Here is a 15,154-nt window from a genome sequence, read left to right as displayed (position 1 = left end):
TGCCTCAAGTCCAGTCTGAATGCAGTAGGTTTGCCCATGTGAAACTTCCACAGTGGCGCCTGTTGGCAGCTCTTGCTTAGACCCTCGATAATGTTATACTCAAGGGTCACAGCGGGCTAAGGCTGTGGATGCCATTTCTCTCCCCACCGCCTGCATTCAGTTTTTAGTTTTGAGTAGATCATTCAGAGACTCAAGGGTAGAATAAAGGAAGTCAGGGAAGCAAGTCTGTTTCTACACTCGTCTCAGCTCGAACCCCACAAGAGAAGGCCCGCTTGTTTTCAGACGGTGGTTTGCTTTTATTCTGTTTTATATGGTACGGGAGAAATAATGTGCTTTCAAAGACAACAAACTTCACAGAACATTGTCTCTTTTAAAAAAATGTTTTTGTATGTATGTGGGTGTCTAGGCTGCATGTATGTTGCCCACTGTCTGTGTGTTACATTTGTTTAGCGCCCACAAAGATTAGAAGAGAAAGAGTCGGATGCCATGGGTTCACAGCTGTGAACCAGCCTATGGGTACTGGGAATCAAATCCAGATCCTCTAGAAGAGCAGCTAAGAAATCATTGAAAATATCACAACTTACCCTCTACATACTATTCTGCACCCTGCTTTGTTTGTCTCAGGAAATTTCTAGGCATACATAAAGGATAGAGACTAAGGACTTCCCTGCACCCCTCAAGTTCATTCTGATCAGTTCCCAAGACCCTGACACACATGCCTGTCTACCTCTTTTCTTTTCCCCCCTTCTTCTACTCCTCTTTTTAGCTTACAAAATCAAACATTTAAGTCCACTATTGTTATCAGTCTACATGGGGGTCAAATATGCACCTCCAAAAATATTGCCTTTCAGTATTTTATACAGTGTGTCTTAAGATTGCTAATTTGTACTTCAGCATCTATAATAGCTGTCTAGTACTCTAGATGTTGCTGGTGCTCTGATCACTTTTCTAATGATACTTAGAGACTTAGAGGTTTTTTTTTTTTCTTTTTTGCCTTTTGCTTTATTTAAAATTCTGCAATAAGGGGGCTGGAGAGATGACTCAGTGGTTAAGAGCACTGACTACTCTTCCAGAGGTTTCAAGTTCAATTTCCAGCAACCACAGAATGACAAACTACCATCTGTAATGGGATCTGATGCCCTCTTCTGGTGTGTCTGAAGATAGCTGCAGTGTACTCATATACATAAAAACATAAATCTTTTTAAAAAAATTCTGCAATGTATACATATATACACACACATTTATGTAGCATAATTTTGTATAGATGTCTGGGCACGAGGGCCCACCTTTAATACCAGAATTCAAAAAGCAGAAACAGATAGAACTCTGTGAGTTTGAGGCTAGCCTGATCTGCATGGTGACCTCCAGGTCTACACGGTGAGACCTTGTCACAAACCAAGTAATTAAGTAAATTAAAAAGATAAATTTCTGAATCAATTGGGGTGTTGATTATAATTTTGACAGATAGTATAAAACTTTTTCCATAAAGGCAGGTCTAATTTGGATTCCCACTAAGCATAATAAAAAAACTTAGCTCCGTGTTTGTGTGTATGTATGTGTGTGTGTGTGTGTGTGTGTGTGTGTGTGTATGTATATGTGTGTGTGTGTATGTGTGTGTGTGTGTATGTATATGTGTGTGTGTGCGTGTGTGCGTGTGTGTGTGCGTGTGTGTGTTTGTGCGCGTGCGCGTGCGCGAGTGTGTGTGTGCGTGTGTGTGCGTGTGTGTGTGCGTGTGTGCGTGTGCGTGTGTGTGCGTGTGTGCGTGTGTGTGTATCTGTGTGTTTGTGCGCGTGCGCGAGTGTGCACGCACGTGCATGTGTATGGGTGCAAACATACTGTGGTCCATGTCGGGACAACTCATGGGAGTCAGTATTCTCCTTATGCTCTCTCTGCTGGTTCCTGACGCTAAACTCAGGTTATCAGGCTTAACAACAACAACAACAAGCACCTTTACACTGAGCAATCGTTCTGTCTCAATAATTCCCCTTTGGGTCGCCTGTGAATAGTCCATTAATATATTGTCCACTCACTGTGTTTTGGGTCTCCTGTGAATAGCCCGAAAATATACTGTCCACTCACTGTGTTTTGCACTGTTGGTCCTGCTTTCTTGCAATTTCCAGGAACTCTTTTATTAATCAATACATCATTTCATTTGATGTGTACCGAAGAAACTTTTTTTGAGTAAACCAATCCAAGTACTGGATTCTGAGCATCACACCCCTTCTACGTCAACACTAGTTTTTCTTTACTATTTTCACATATTAATTCGTGCGTGTTTGTATCTGACTGTGTGAAGACATGTGACCGTGAGTGCAGGTGATTGCAGAAGTCAGTAGCATTGAACACATGGAGTTATAGGCGGTTATGCACTGCCCCGTGCGTGTGCTGGGAACCAACCTCTGGGGCCTTGCAAGAGCAGCGTGCACTCTTAACTGCCGAGCCATTGCCCCAGCCCATCATCACTTTTAATGAGAGTTTGTCTATATTCTCCTATGACACCTCTCATCTTCCTTCCTTGTTAAGCATTGGTGATTTTCACCCACCTGGCCTTTGTTTGCAATATGAAATGCTTGTCAAAATTTAATGCCCATTTCTTCTCCATCTTCCTGGTAGGATAATATGAAGGGGCTTTGACATTTCTACTTTGAGCCGCCTAAGTTTAGTTAAATTTCTCTCTGATGTGCTTTTTCTTTATTTTGTGTGTCCTGTAGTCTGGTCAGTTTGCGGCTACAGATTTTATTTCTAATGGAAAGTTACCGGAAGTACCTCTGAGTCCTTCACCCACAGAATATTTTCAATGACTAATTCCTTCCTTCCTGAACACACATTGTTAAAATCTGAGACATTTCAAAAGATGGCATTCCTTGACCTTGATTACTCTTGGTAGACAGAGCAGAAAATAAACCATAACTGTCAGAGGCTCTGTTGCCTTTGATCTGAGTGACCATGGCAACTGGGTATGGCTCAGCCTCTGCATGGTAGGGGGGCTGAGTTCAGTCTTCAGCTCTAGAAACCCCTGGGGGAAAATAGGAAAGCTGCAGGAACTGGAGGCTTGGGAGCCTGAGGGTTTGCACATGGTGAGAGGAGTGTTCATGAGGGTGGGCTCAGAATGCAATTTTACATCAGTGGTGTGTGTTTCCGTTACCTTATTTTATCCCTTCTGCTACTCAAGCAGTATACTCTGCCTTGCTCTTGAGGGCAGAGATTGAATATTTTTTCCTTTATTATACCCCAAACTCAAATGCTGAGCAAACCACACCACAGCCATTCCTTTCATTTATAAGTTGGTTCTAATAGTATTTTATCCTTGGAGTTTGGGGTGTGTGGTGTGTGTGTGTGTGTGTGTGTGTGTGTGTGTGTGTGTGTGTGTGTGTGTGTGTGTGTTGTAAACTGAATATGTATCAGACCTAATGAAACCTAGAATGATAATTTTAAGCAATAACATAGCAACCTGTTCACTATCATTTCTGCTTTGCCCATGTCCTAGTTTGCTCTCTGTTACTGTGATAAAGATCATGGGGTGGCGGTTTGGGATGGAAGGGATTTACTTGGCCCTCACTTCCTAATGAAACTCCATCATTGAGGGAAGCCGAGGGAGGAACTCAAATAGAGTAAGAATCTGGAGGCAGGACCTGAAGCAGAGACCACAGACGGTCATGACACCACCTGAAGTGGACTGGGTCAGCCCATATCAGTCATGAAAATGCCTCACAGACTAGCCTCAGGCCGGTCTGATGTGGCATCTTCTCAATTGCGGTCCCCTCTACCCAACTGATTCAAGTCTGTGTCAAGTTAACCAAAACGCATCCATCATAGTCCAACCAAAATCTCATCCTTCTGTTCTGTAGAATGTTCTGTTGGTTGAACGTTGCTTTTAGAGACGCTGAAATAGTTCCATTTACAAATATTGACTGAGCACGGTCATGTCCGACCACATATAGAACACTGAGTCTTTACTAAATGCTGTTTTAAAGCCGTGGCTTAATTGTTTTCCTGCAACTTTTTTTTTTTTCTTCAGAATATCGACAGAGTTGTATTTGTTGGGAACTTTCTCAGAATCAATATGGTCTCGATGAAGTTGCTGGCATACGCCATGGACTTTTGGTCTAAAGGACAGCTGAAAGCACTGTTTTTGGAACATGAGGTAGGTCAAGCTCACGGGAACTTAACGGTCCTACATGTATTTTTGGGTTGGCGATCATATGCGTCAGGTCTGTATTTTAAAATTGATCAGGTAGAAAATTGCCTTTTAAACTTTGCATTTATTACCCTACCTGCCCCACCCGCCAAATGGACACTTTCTTAGCCAGTAGTGGAGATTTGAAGACAAGTTACTGAAATGAAAAGAAAAAGACATTTGGAGATGATGATGATGATGATGATGATGATGATGGTGGTGGTGGTGGTGGTGGTGGTGGTGGTGGTGGTGGTGATGATAACAATAATAATAATAACAACAATAACAATAAATGATTGTGGGAAATAGTATGGGAAATTTCTTAGAGAACCAAAGGTAGAATTAAGTGATCTAGTAGCAGCACTTCTGTGTAGTTATCCAACACATGTGAAGTCAATAGGAGCTGTCCCTGTGATTGACAACCATTTACACTTCAATGTAAAATGCTTGGAAAAAACTTCTAACATGTAATAAGAACTCAGCAGTTGCATTAAAGGCCCTGCTCTATCCATGTCATCTCTAAGGTAACTGCTAAGCAAAACAGGGGCTGTGTCTCTAGCCCTTTGGAAACCAGGTAGCTAGCGGACTCAATATTTTCTGTGTCATGGTTTCCTTCCCATCCCTTCATACACTAAAATCCTAATTCCCAAGATGCTGGCATCAGGAGGGGAGACCTTGGGGAGGAGACTAGGTCACCGGGGCTGAGCTCTCTGCAAAGGAACGAGCGCCCTTATAAAAGAGGCTTCCTCTGCTGTGCTGGGTCACAGTGATGACAGAATCTGCTGGGAGCCTGGCTTTGACAAATACCTTGACTTTGGACTGCCCCACACCCAGAAAGCTATGAGATGAAGTCATAGTGTTTATTTTATAAGCCACAGCGAGTGTGGTATTTTGTTATATATAGCAAGCCAATGACTAAGACACTAGTTCCTAAAATAGCCAAGTTTTAGAAACCTTCATTTTCATAAAAATATGAGCTTCCATTTTACAAGGAGGCAGTGATGGATGCCAGACACAGCTCTAAGCATTTCACTGTATTAATATAGAGAGATATGCATTCAGACTAATGACAGTTATTTGATTACTCAGTCTTGCTTTTTTTTTTTTTTTTTGGCCGAGAAATCAGAGCTCGTTTGTTTTGTGTTTAGGGAGATCAACTGTGTAGACTTGCTTCTGCTAAACACAGGCCCTGCCTCTCACCCATATCTCCAGCCATGAATTCTGTTTCCAATGTTATAGGAAACAGAAAAGTTCAGGGCGGTATTCCTGGAACTAGTGGGTGTAACAGTTCTTTGGTGATGGTCCAGAGACAACCCTGCAGAATGTCTCTGTGTTTTGTAGGGTTACTTCGGAGCTGTTGGGGCCCTTTTGGAACTGTTCAAAATGACTGACACGCAGTAGAGAAACAGCCCCTTGTGAAGACCGAGGACTGATGGCCAATGCCAGAGAAGGTGACGTCTCTGTGGGGCAGAAACCAAGCCACTATGGTGGATGAACCTGCTGTATTTGTAAATAACCTAAAATCCTAGACCTTTTGCTCTTCGTTTCAAGCTTATGATACAAAATGGGGAATCTAAGAATTTTTTTCTGTATACTGTATTTTTTAAAAAAGAAAAAAGAAATTGTGCAGCGTGGCCAAACCTACCAATTTCATGCATTAACTTTGAAAAGTTGTATGATGTTCAAGAGGGGCCTGAAATGAGAGCGCTGTCCATTTTTCTTCTGGGGTTTACTGATCAGTGTGGTAATTTAAACTTCATTTAGTAATTACTCTAGGAGATTTTTGCCTTTACTTAATATTTTTTCATGACGTTTCATGATTTGCTGTTGGTTTCAAATGAAACTACGAATCTGGCATGTTGCACTGTGAACACTTTTTGTTTGTTCTCTCTCTCTTTAATCCTTTCTGTTTCGATGTCTTAGGACAGAAAAGGAAAAGAAGTTTCCCCTCCCCCACCCCTGTTTTTTTTGTTCCTCGTGATTTCTCTCCTCTCTGTCCATATGCTTTCCTTGTTGTAACCGCTCAATCAAGGTGCTGACCAATTCAACACAAAGTTAAACACGTAATTTACGGCTCTGAAAGTGTGGCCATGTGAGAAGACTTTAAAGGAAGGGGTTGATGAGAGTGGCATACATTGGACGTTATATGCAGTGCAATTTTATCTTTGCCTTCTTACCCCTCATCACTAGAGTGTCCCACTGGCTTTACTTCACACTACACTGAAATAGTCTGTGACGGCATGTCCTCATTTGTGTACGCCACGGGGAGGGCAGCAAACCCCTGTGTAAATTTGGAGGGGCTCCCAAAGCTGATCCGATCACACCGGGCCTAGGGCAAAAGTCCTGGGTTGAGATGTTAGAAATCATGGTCTGTCTTATATATGTTCGTACCTAGGAAGGGTGTAACGAGACATCCCAAGTAATAACGTTAAAGCCTGTTTTTTTTTTTTTTATTTCTATTTTAGTATTTAAACTGAGATTGGTACTTTATTCCATTTCTAAAACGTAGATATAATTTATGATACACTCACATCTATGGACATTCTGGGATGTTTTCGTTAAGATAGACGCGTCACTTTCAAATGAGGGTGTTGTACACAAACTGTAACAGGAGAGCTAATGGTCTTTTGGATTGAGGGTACCCTTCCAAGGGCTTTTTGAAAGGCAATAGAGTTACTCCTTGGTCAGTCTTCGCCTCTCTACCTTGTGGAGCACCGCCCTTCTTTTCCATACCCTTGAGCCTTGAAGAAGCTGATGCTAATGGAAGAACTCACTTGTCTGGTTGAAATAAAGCCCGTTTGTGTTGGGATGTTTTTAGTGTATATGTTATTTTCATTTCTTAGACCTCGTCTGTCTATTTATCTGCTTTATATGTCAAGTGACTGTATGTTGATATCGTTGTCGCTGCTGCTGTTTTTCTTTCTCCTGTACAGCTCGTAACAGGAGGCTCTCCCGCAAATGTGGGAGGGGGTCCAGACTGAGTCTTCAGCCCTGACTGCAGGCCAGCATTAAGGGTTTCTAAAAATTCCCTTTATTGCTCTTACATTATTGACTGCTTAATGCCAAAATACCACTGTGATATTTGGTGATTCTGAACCAGTTTCAATTTTTTTCTCATCACGAATACACTTTGTCGACCTCTTCTTAGCTTTAAAACATTCATTCAACTACGGTGTTCTCGAAAGACATTATCTCTGTATTATCTACCCTAGTGCCTTTTAATGGTCTCTCCTCCCTTCTTTAGATTTTCAGGGGACAGCAGACCTGAGACCTGAAGGTCATGGTCCTGCAAAGGAAATCAGGGCAAGTAACTGTGCCTATATATTTATTAATTATCTGAAATCCCTTGGTCTCTCCCTACCAACATCCAAAATGCTGGAGCTGGGTGTGAGGGTGTCCATTTGTAATCCCAGCCAAAGGAGGTTAGGACATGAGGATCAGTGTGAGTTCAGGGCTAGCTTGGGCTACATGGGGTTCCAGGCTAGTCTTCATATGCATCCCACACAACCCTCACTCCATCCCATTTATTTCTGTCTCCCTCTGCTCACCTGTTTCTCATTCTCTCCCTTTCTTTCTCTCTCCCTCTATCTCTTACACACACACACACACACACACACACACACACACACACACCCGTTGATACAGATCAACACTCCTCAGTCTGTGAGTAAATGACCCCTTTGGGAGTCAGGCGAGTCACAGGGTAGCATATCAGACATCCTACATATCGGTTATTTACATTACGATTCATAGCACTAGCAACATTACAGTTATGAAGTGGCAACAAAACATTGTATGATGGGGGTGGTCAGCATAGCATGAGAAGCTGTATTAAAGGGTCACAGCATTAGAAAAGTTGAGAACCATCGGTCTAGATGAAGAAATAAGTTTTCCATTAAACTGTCAATTAAACATGTTGGCTACATAGAGCCAACTTGTTTTTATGACGAGGAACTTGGGTACGGAGCAGTTTTTACACTTTTAAAATCGTTTTCCTTGGATTCACCATCACGAAGGAATATGGCGAGAATTAAAAGCAAACAACAGACGAAAATCCTGTGCTGTGTGAATCAGGATAGTCAGACACACAGAGTGTGGTTTGTTCTTGTGAGACAGCTCCGGTTCAGATAACAGCTTAGACAGTGACTGACTATAAAAGCAGGTTGCCAGAATCCTCTTTAAACTCGTTTGCTCCCCTGTAAAATTCAGCAAATAGTTTTACATTCGTGTTTTGACACACATTAAAATGTGTCATCTGTGTTTGTTGTGTGTTTTTTTTTAAGATGTTTTAAATCAGTGAATCAAATAAGTCATTCCCAACTTTTTCCGTTGTTAAGAATGGAGACACGGAGATACATGGAGACACAGCACAGAACCGCGTGACAGAACGTGACCGCAATTCTAAAACCCCACACTCTCAGGGTCTGCCATCACGACTGACTTGGCAGCCTGAGAGGCTTGAGCATTATTTGTCACAGTAGTGGGACTTCTTAAATACTCTGTAGCAGAGCTGTATGATTTCAGGGCAGTCTGTCAAGGTGGAAAGTGATAAAATGGTTCTGAATTTTGAAGTTATGTGTAGTCTTAAGAATTTCTGTTAAGGTTAATCATATGAGGAGTATTACAGAGTTACTCCAGGTCACTTAAAAGAACTGGGGAGGGGTGGGAAACCAAGATGAACAGTAGTATACAACCCTGCTGCCCAGCAGAGGAAACAGCAAGGGTGCAAGGCAACCTGTGTAATGAGAGTGACACAGAGACATTCACTCATCCTTCTTCCCCAAAGCAGCAGTAAACAAAGGGAGGTCCATGCTCACAAACGTTACATTCCCAAAGGAAAAAAATAGATTGTTATATAATACATAATAAATATATAATGTCACATTACATCACCACTACAAGGGAAAAGTAGGTTAAGGCGATGTTCCTTTTCCTGGGGAGAGTTCTGTGTATGTAGGGAAAAGAAGGGGCAGAGTCTCTTCGTCTCTTCGATCAAGTTGGTCAAAGACAACTCTCACTGGAAATGACCTGAACAGAGACTTGATTGAAAATGGAAACATACTGAATCGCTGGGAGGATATTTTTCCCACTCGTGGCAAATGGGAGTGGGAGTTCAGGGGCTATGTAAGAGGCTCTGTCATAAAGGGTAACACATGGCAACAGGGTTGGAGTTAGGAGCCTCCCTGGACCCAGTCCTACTCAGGGTAGGACTTGTAAGAGAGCAGAGGGGGCTGCACTAGAGGAGAAATGGGCTGGAGGATTCTCCTCCATGCTCAGAGAGATTTTTGTGGAATTTTAACCAAGGGTGGGTCAGGAGGGGAGGGATTCTCACCTCAAGGAAGCTAAATGAGGGAGGAAATAACCTTCCTGCCTTGTTTACTGACAGGAAACTGGGTGCTAGGAGAGGCAGCCATCTTACGAAAGGGCTTTTATCCCCTGCTAAAGATTTTAGACTTCTCTGTAGTCAGCACGGAGCTATTGAAGCATTCAGGTGAAGCCAGAAGTAGCCTGCCTTCAAAGTAACGGAGCAAATTGTCCTCTGGAGGGAAATCTATAAACCAGTTACTGCCCCCCCACACACACACCACCATTCTGTTACCTGGTTCATTGTTCCTAGTATGCCCGTCTCAAGCAATACCTGCATGGTGGACCGTGTTCTCTCTGTAGCTACTGAGGGCAACACCTCTACCATGAATCTAGTCTGTGAATAAAGGAAGTTCTGGTTACCAGGGTTTCACCCTAAACTCTTAATCACTTGCAAGAATTGTTAATGTGGAAAGAAAATATTCTCCCAGTGACCAGCAGATGACGACAATGTCTGAGAAAGATTTGTATTCTGTGTTTCGTTTACTGGGCTGACCAGGTGCTCTTTCATTCAATCTTCCACACTTTATTTTTCACGGGAAACTCATGACACGGGGTGCACTGAGCAACACCAGATGCCCTCAGCCAGGAACAAGAAAGACTGCACACTCCTGCTTTCTTGAGCTTTCTTTCTGGGAGGGAGGTAGATATGTGTATAAGCCAAGACACAGGAAACTTTCAGAGCATTCGATGCCCTTGAAAAGGGGATAGAACTGAAATGATGGACAAGGAAAGGGACCTCCTTGGTCAGATGTTCCTGGTGTGCACTAGACCTGGAGTCATGGTCTCGGCTTTTGGGGATGACGTGCTCTCCTTGCTCTCTGATTTAAACTAATCCTTTCATGGGATGGTTTGGTCTCCCTTGAATCTTCATTGTTGATACTTTTACCACCAGAATTACTTCAAAGTTAGTTTCCCGTGTGTAACTTCAGCACTTTGTGAATTTATGTATGATGTGTTGATCTTTTCTTCCTCAACCAACCCACAAGCACCTTGACTCATAATGAACTCAGTGACTACAGTTTCTGAAAGGTCTCTGCCAGCGATCCGGTGTAACCGTTTGTGTAGAGCCCTTTAAAGGCAACCTTGAAAGGCTGCTTTTCAAGGATTCGTCAATTGCAATATAAAAAAAAATAAACCTAAACTTTGCATTAAACCTATTTGACTCTTTCTTTACTCGGTCTTCTCCAATAAATAATCCTCCCACCCAGAGTTAGCTGAAATGACTCAGTGTTTTTACCAAGCTGTTTGGTCAGTTGCCAAGAATTCAAACAAAACAAAACAAAAAACAAACAAACAAAAACATGTTTTATATGCATGTAGTTAAAAAAAAAACCTGCTTTATATGCATGTAGTTTAACAGTTAATAGACACACTAACTCCAAAACATGAGAGGAGCCCAGTATTCCTTTCTTGCTCTTTTTGTTTTATCTGATCATTTTCAACATATGGCCTTACTAGGAAAAGACAAAGGGGTAGTGGAGATTGTGTGTGTGTGTGTGTGTGTGTGTGTGTGTGTGTGTGTGTGTGTGTGTGTGTGCATGCGCGCACGTGCGTACATGCATGTGTGCATGATTTATTAAAGTGGCTTACAGACTGTAGTCTGAGTAGTTCAACTATGGCTATTTTTTTTTTTTTGACAGAAAGGCCAATAATCTGGCAGTTGTTCAGACCCTGAGACTAGATGTCTCTGCAGTCCCAATTTGATATTGGCGTCCCAGGGCATTCCTAGAGAATGGCTAGTCTTCAGCCTGTGTCAGAACCTGAAGCACCAGGATAGATGTTCTTGTTGAGTATGAGGACAAGCAGGCAAAAAACAAAAGCTTCCTTCTTTTATGTGCTTGCTTGCGTGTGTGTGTGTGTGTGTGTGTGTGTGTGTGTGTGTGTGTGTTTTGTCACCAGAAGGTGCCACTCAGATCTAGAGTGGGTCTTCCCATTTCAAATAATCTAGTCAAGAAAATTCCTCTTAGGTGTGCCCAGTTGCTTGGGTTAGTTGATTCTAGGTGTAGTTCAGTTGACAACCAAGATTATCCACCATGCCCAGAAGAGAGGTAAAGCTTCAAGTCTCCACAATCTGGTTTCTCTACATTGTCAGTCTTCATACTTGAATCAGCAGGCTCTACTCTCTTGTCATTTTGACAGAGGAGAAAAGAAGAGAGGGACACAATAAGTTGTTGCTAAGACATAATTTTTATTGGGGGTGGGGGTGGGGGGCAGGACACAGAACTCTAAGGTCATGACTTCCATCATGCTGGGTCTAGTCTCACTGAGCCTATCCTTGGGTGCCCAGGGGTTTGACCTACATTTTATTTAGAGCTTTAATTGCTTTGACATTTATCTTTGTCTTCCATGGTAGAAGGGAGGAATCCCTCTCTAATTTCGCTCACATGATAAACTCACCTTCGGAACTCGTTTTTCATCCTCATGCCACTAATTTGCGATACTCTCTTTACCCTTCAAAATGTCTCCAACATTCTAGATTCTAGTTTACTAGCTCTTTTTTTTTTTTGGTTCTTTTTTTTTTGGAGCTGGGGACCGAACCCAGGGCCTTGCGCTTCCTAGGTAAGCGCTCTACCACTGAGCTAAATCCCCAACCCTCTAAAGCTCTTTTATAAACTGACCTATTGCTCAAAGATGTGGCTCAGACAGCTTACTCTGTGAGAACAGACAAGCATCTGTTAAAAGATCACCAGAGATTTGCCATTGCATAGAATCCCTTCCCAAACAGAGTACACGGGGACAAGGGAGCATTTAAATGGGTTTATTTTTTAAAGGAGAAAGAAAACCACTAAGCCAAGATCATTGCCTGGGGCAAAGAAATCAATTTCTTGTCAAAGACGTCGTAGGGAAAGCTGAAGGCTGGTTCGCAGCCACAGCTGAGGTCGCTAACATTCTTCTATGTGTATAACTAATGTCCAGCAACTCGCTGGTTTGTGTGGGCCCTGCTGGTTTTGCCAGACAACAGAGCTGCTGTGTCACTTCACCACCCAGAGGCTCACACGGCCTCTGTGACCGGGCGTCAGTACTCTTCTAGGAGTACTAGTACTCCTAAATCTGCTGGGAGGCTTCCTTTCTAAGCTTGACTCAAGAAACCTAAGCACACTTACTTGCCTTTGTTGGGATCTTTAGTAGAGATAGGAAATGGAAAGGGGGAAGTTAAGAGTGTTTTAGACTGACGTAGTGGCCACTGACGATGGAGCCTCCTTGCAACTTTTCACCTACCTGCCATGTGGCTGCCAGTGCCAGAAAGGAACCTTAACAGTTGATGCTGCAGAAGATTGAAAACTCCCTAGGAACAGGAGGAATCAGCACCAGGAGCTAAAGTGGCCGAGACCTTGGCTAGGCTTTCTCTTGGCCATGTGGACAGTTCTGCTAGTTGATGTGTGGACGTATTTCCCACCCCTGGCAGTAAATCCGAGGGACCTGGCATCCAGGTTGAGCTGACCTGTTTTGACCTTGGCCTCTGCAAGCGCCTGATGCTGTGTCTTCTGCTCCTGAGATATCTGGACACCAGGCCCCTCATAGGGATCTACACTGGTTGTACAGGTGCACATTTATTTGGGGGTAATTGGTCTGGGGATCACTTTCTGCATTTGCCACACCTGCCAGCATGTCAAAAGTCTTAACAACTCATCCAAAGGTACTGAGCTTCTTATCGAGGTAAGCACAGAGAAGGAGCATGATAGGGATCTGAGACTGGTGGGTGTTGGGCTCAGAATTGGCTGTGCTGAGCATTCCACAGCCAATGTGTGAGAGAGGGGCTTGGAACTCATCTTTGAAAGGCTTGCCCCTTGACAACTTACCAAGCTTGCTTACAGATTGTGAATTTGAGTAAAAAAAAAGATCAATAGGAATATTGCTCCAGGTATTTTTTGTTTTGTTTTAATGGTGGACCTTATAAGATTAGAAGTTGCATAAGATCATGGGGTATTAAAGAATCAGGTCATTAAGATCAAGTAATCCAAACTGGTACCCACATCCACATCAGTAAGAAAGCGACTACATCTCCAGAGGAGGCTCTAGAAGGTAGAGAAGAGCTGGAAGGCAGTACTCCAAAATGCTGACCTATGTGATCATCAAGTGGGGCAATGTAAGCCCACCAGATGCTACCACACAGACATTCCTAAAGCCAAAATGAAAGTATTGCTGGCCAGTGGCTGCCTGGGGAACTTGCTCCAAAACCATGCAGCCCTGAGCCTTATGGCCCTTTGTTCTTCGGGCACAAAAACCACATCCTGGTTGTCACACTTAGCAACGATCAGAACTTGCAGAAGCCAGAAAGCAAGGTTAATAGATTCCCTGGAACATGGACTATGTCTTTGATGGATCAGGTCTTTGTTCCAGTTTTGGCAGTTGCTGGAGCCTATGTTCTGGGTTTAAGGTCAGAATGGTAGCACGGACGTGGTATCAGTTGTGCTAAGGTCTGGGGCTTTTTGCACAACCATCCTTGCACAACCGTCCTTGGAGGCCATAGTAATGTGGTCAAATGGATTCAAAGGGAGAACAATCTCCCCTTTACTCTTCATGGTTAACTAGTTTCCAGGAGACTCGAAACGTTCTGTAACTGTAGTGACTAAGCCACAGACTCCATACGGTGGAGGTAAACACAGGTCAAGTCCTAGCCAAGTTGGCATAATATTTCACACTGCGGGATCTTTATCTCTGTTTCTATTACTCAGCTATTCCTGTGTAGCTTTAAAAGATTGAAAGACCTTCCCAGAAACAAGAAGAAAGCGAAATCTGAGGATACAGATACTGCAACCGGACTCGTCTATAACAGGTCTTGGAATTATCGATCAGTGATCCCCTCCCCCACACACTAATATTAAAATAAAATTTTTCTAATATACTACACCCTTTTACAGTTTCATCTCCCTCTACTGCTCCCAGTTCTTCCCCACTTCCTTTCCCATCCTGGTCCACTCCCTTTCTCACTAGAAAAGAACAAGCTTCTAAGAGATAACTACAAATCGTAAGAAACTATAATAAAAGAACAAACATCACATCAAAGTTGGACGAGGCAAACCAAGAGAAGGAAGAGTCCCAAGAGAAAACCCAACACTCAGAGACCCACTCATTCACACACTCAGGAGTGCCACCAAAATACTAAACTGAAAGCTGTAATATTTATGCAAAGGGCGTGGTGTAGACCCTGTGCTTGGTGCTTTAGTGTCTGTGAGTTCATATGAGCTTTGCTCAGTTGACTTAGAAGGCCCCCAACTCCTGGTGTTCCCCATCCCCTCGGCCTCCACACTCCTGCCTTCCCTCCCATGGTTCCCCTGAGCTCTAGGGGTAGGGAGGATTTAATGGAAATATACTATTTAAAGCTATATGTTCCAAGGTCTGTCCGTCTGTAATAGAGTTTAAGACATTCTGAATTTTAATGCACTATGCAGATGCAAATAAAGGAACATGTAGTATGTGACTGTTTATGTGAGGCTTGCAGACAGAGCGGGTCTACAGAGATGAAGGGTAGATGCGTGGTTTCCTAGGCAAATAAGGAACTTAACTTCTAACGGATCTGAGTGAGTGTGTTTGTGTGTGTGTGTGTGTGTGTGTGTGTGTGTGTGTGTGTAGGCCAGTGTGTGGTGAGGAAGATGTTCTAAAATAGAT

General features: G+C 43.0%; 1 protein-coding gene across 5 annotated transcripts in view; it reads left to right on the top strand.

The window, feature by feature from the left end:
- The window catches only part of Pank1 (pantothenate kinase 1), a 70,756-nt gene extending 60,059 nt beyond the window's left edge, over window positions 1–10,697 (top strand). For 4 of the 5 annotated variants that reach the window (XM_006231277.5, XM_006231276.4, XM_039109256.2 and 1 more), the window contains 2 exons: window positions 4,019–4,144; window positions 5,519–10,697. In XM_006231277.5, coding sequence (XP_006231339.1) covers window positions 4,019–4,144; window positions 5,519–5,578 — 186 coding nt within the window. In that variant the 3' untranslated portion in view covers window positions 5,579–10,697. The remainder of the gene's footprint in view (window positions 1–4,018; window positions 4,145–5,518) is intronic. The other variant, NM_001106373.3, reaches the window with a different exon arrangement.
- The last annotated feature ends 4,457 nt before the right edge of the window (window positions 10,698–15,154 follow it).

The sequence above is a fragment of the Rattus norvegicus genome, chromosome 1 (genome assembly GCF_036323735.1).
Source record: "Rattus norvegicus strain BN/NHsdMcwi chromosome 1, GRCr8, whole genome shotgun sequence".
NCBI classification, from domain to species: domain Eukaryota; kingdom Metazoa; phylum Chordata; class Mammalia; order Rodentia; family Muridae; genus Rattus; species Rattus norvegicus.
Note: the sequence above shows the minus strand (reverse complement) of the source record. Positions and strands in the feature narration are given on the sequence as shown.